Source organism: Phaseolus vulgaris, chromosome 3, assembly GCF_051622355.1.
Source record: "Phaseolus vulgaris cultivar YP4 chromosome 3, ASM5162235v1, whole genome shotgun sequence".
Lineage (NCBI taxonomy): Eukaryota > Viridiplantae > Streptophyta > Magnoliopsida > Fabales > Fabaceae > Phaseolus > Phaseolus vulgaris.
In genome coordinates this window covers 30,812,252-30,815,107 of record NC_143500.1, presented here as the reverse complement: position 1 = coordinate 30,815,107, position 2,856 = coordinate 30,812,252, and the positions used below count along the sequence as shown (strand labels likewise).

Sequence of the window (2,856 nt, the reverse complement as noted above, 5' to 3'; positions counted from 1 at the left end):
AAACAAGGGGAAGCCATAGATGATATTGAAAATGGCGAAACTCGTTCATTCACACCAATGATAACTAATAAAGATGACGATGTACTTGATGATGTACATGCAACCCGTAAAGACCACAGTGAAGGAATTTACATATAAACATTCAACCCACATGCAACATGTAAATAAACATTTAGAATTTTTTGTATTATTTTTATATGATTTTAATTCGATGCACATTAACTAATGTTTGTTACCTAATTTTTTTAACAGAGACATGGATGACGACCAGACTCCAGACAGACCTCGATCTGGACGAGGCAGTAGAGGACCTACTAGATTGAAGCGTCTTGCATTGAGACGTGCTGCTGGTGAGAAGACACATGTTGACATTGACGTCAACACTGGAGTGGCTTTTGGTCCTAAGGCAGATGAGTTTATGAGCTATCTTGGAGTTGTTTCTCGTGAGAGGCTCTCCATTTTGATTAATTCATGGGATGAGGTTTCAGAGGTTGATCGGAACATGCTATGGGAGGATGTTCTGGTAAGCTTTACATTATTATTGTTATCATATAATGCTTTTTAATATTGATTAATTAATTTTAATTTGATGATGTTATTTTCCAGGCAAACTTTGACATTCCTGATGTGGAACCGCTTCGATCAAAGATATTATCCAATATCGCACTTAAATTTCGTACCTTTAAGTCAAGACTGACTTCGAGATACATTTTTGGCGACCTTAAAGACGAAAATCCATGTTTAAAGTACCAACATATTGATGAAGAGACATGGCGTCTTTTTAGAGAAAGCCGTGAAAATGAGGCTTGGATGGTAAGTGAAGTAACTTTTTTATTTATATAACATTAATAAGTTTATCTTATTTACTTCAGTTTGTTTATTTCAATTATGATAGGATCGTCGGAAGAAAGCTCAAGAGATAGCTTTGAAGAATCTTACCCCGCACGTTATGTCTCGTTCGGGGTATAGAAAACTTGAGCAAACACTGATGGTGGAAAAGGAGAAATCTCAACAGGGGACGTTGTCTGAGAATGTGGAAACAGGGGTCACTTCTCCTCCATCACCACCTTTTCGCCATGTAAAATGGAAGAGGGCCCGAATTAAAAAGTCGGGTGCACCAAGTTCTGAGCAATCCGGGGTTATAATCGAAAAAATTGTAAGTTATTTTTGTTATTTTCAATTTTTTAAAGCATTAATTATATTAATGATTGAAAATATGATTTTTGTGTACTCTTGCAGGATTCCTTGGAATCCGACGGTAAATTTGTTGCTGAAGGTCGTCACGATATCCTGGTTGAAGCAATTGGACGACCTGAACACTCTGGTTGGAATTATAGTGTAATAAACAACCAGGAAGCTATGAGTGTGGCTATTACATTATGCAATGGATGATTACCATTATAAGACTAGGTGTTAAAACTGGTTGGAAAGAGGTATATGTTAAATCATTTTTATAATTCTTGAACATATATATATCTAGAAACTAATTTATGTCAACTTTGCAATGCAGTTATTCACAGAAGAAACACCAATGAGTGAGGAAGGCATTTCATATGTTAGAGATTCTTGGTCCACATATTTCATTAATTTTTATAACTCTAGCATAGGTAAACAATAGTGGTTTTATTATATGTAATTTGATCACTTGTAAATGTACATTTTGATGATTTCAATTGATTACTACATTTCTGTATTTGTCTGGCTGAGTTTGATCATTATGCAGGTTATTTAAATATATGGTTTCTGCACAAAACAGAGTGTACTTTAAAAAAAAAAGCACTATTTACAAATGCGGTCTTGGTAAATGACCGCATTTGTAAATAGTGATTTATGAATGCGGTTTTTACCAAGACCGCATTCATAAATCCTAAACCCCAAACCCACTCCCTAATTCAGAATAATATACAAATGCGGTTATTTTAGGTAACCGCATTTGTAAATGTGATTTATGAATGCGGTCATATGACCGCATTTGTAAATGCCAGATTTACGAATGCGTGCTGATCAAATGCGGTTCTATGACCGCATTTGTAAATTTAAAATAGCCGCATTTGTTTTACATATCTGCACTAGTGGTAGTATCAAAGCTCCTTGGTTGGAGCTATTTGACAGTTTGAATGATGGAGGCAAATACAAATAAGATGGTTTGTTTGAACGACATTAACTATCACTTATGGAAGGAAAAAATGAAGGATCTGTTATTTGTTAAGAAATTGCATCTTCATGTGTTTGCTACTGAAAAGCCAAAAGACAAGACTGATGAGGATGAAAGTTTGAGCATCAACAAGTTTGTGGTTTTATTCGTCAATATATTGAAGATAGTGTTTATAATCACATTGCTAATGAGGAAGATGCAAAATCATTGTGGAAGAATATTGAGACTTTGTATGCTTCTAGTATAGGAAACAATAAACTATATTTGTTGAATTCCTTGATGAATTTGAGGTACAAGGAGGAGATTTCTATTTCAGATCACTTAAATGATTTTCAGGGGCTTTGAGATCAATTTTTAGAAATGGGCATCAAGTTTGATGTTGAAGTGTTGGGATTATGGCTATTGAATACTCTACTAGATTCTTGGGAAACATTTTGGGTTTCAATTACAAACTCATCCCTTGATGGTGTTGTCTCCTTGGAAAATGTCAAGAGTAGTATTCTTAATGAGGAGATGAGAAGGAAGACCCATGGTACTTTATCTCATTCTGAGGTACTTGTCACTGAAAATAGAGGGAGAAGTTAGAAAAAGGAACTGAAAGGGAGTAGACAGAACAATAGAAGTAAGTCTAAGTCTAGATACAAAAATGCGGAGTGTCATTATTGTCACAAAATAGGACACATTCAGAGAAACTGTTTTCT

At 34.9% G+C, this 2,856-nt stretch overlaps 1 protein-coding gene across 1 annotated transcript; it reads left to right on the top strand.

Annotated features, from left to right (window-relative positions):
• Positions 1-256: 256 nt before the first annotated feature.
• LOC137805852 (uncharacterized) lies at positions 257-1,196 on the top strand. The gene is made up of 4 exons (XM_090300116.1): positions 257-523; positions 607-813; positions 896-1,138; positions 1,191-1,196. The coding sequence occupies exons 1-4, from the start codon at positions 257-259 to the stop codon at positions 1,194-1,196; spliced, it is 723 nt and encodes a 240-aa protein (XP_090156242.1).
• Positions 1,197-2,856: the final 1,660 nt, after the last annotated feature.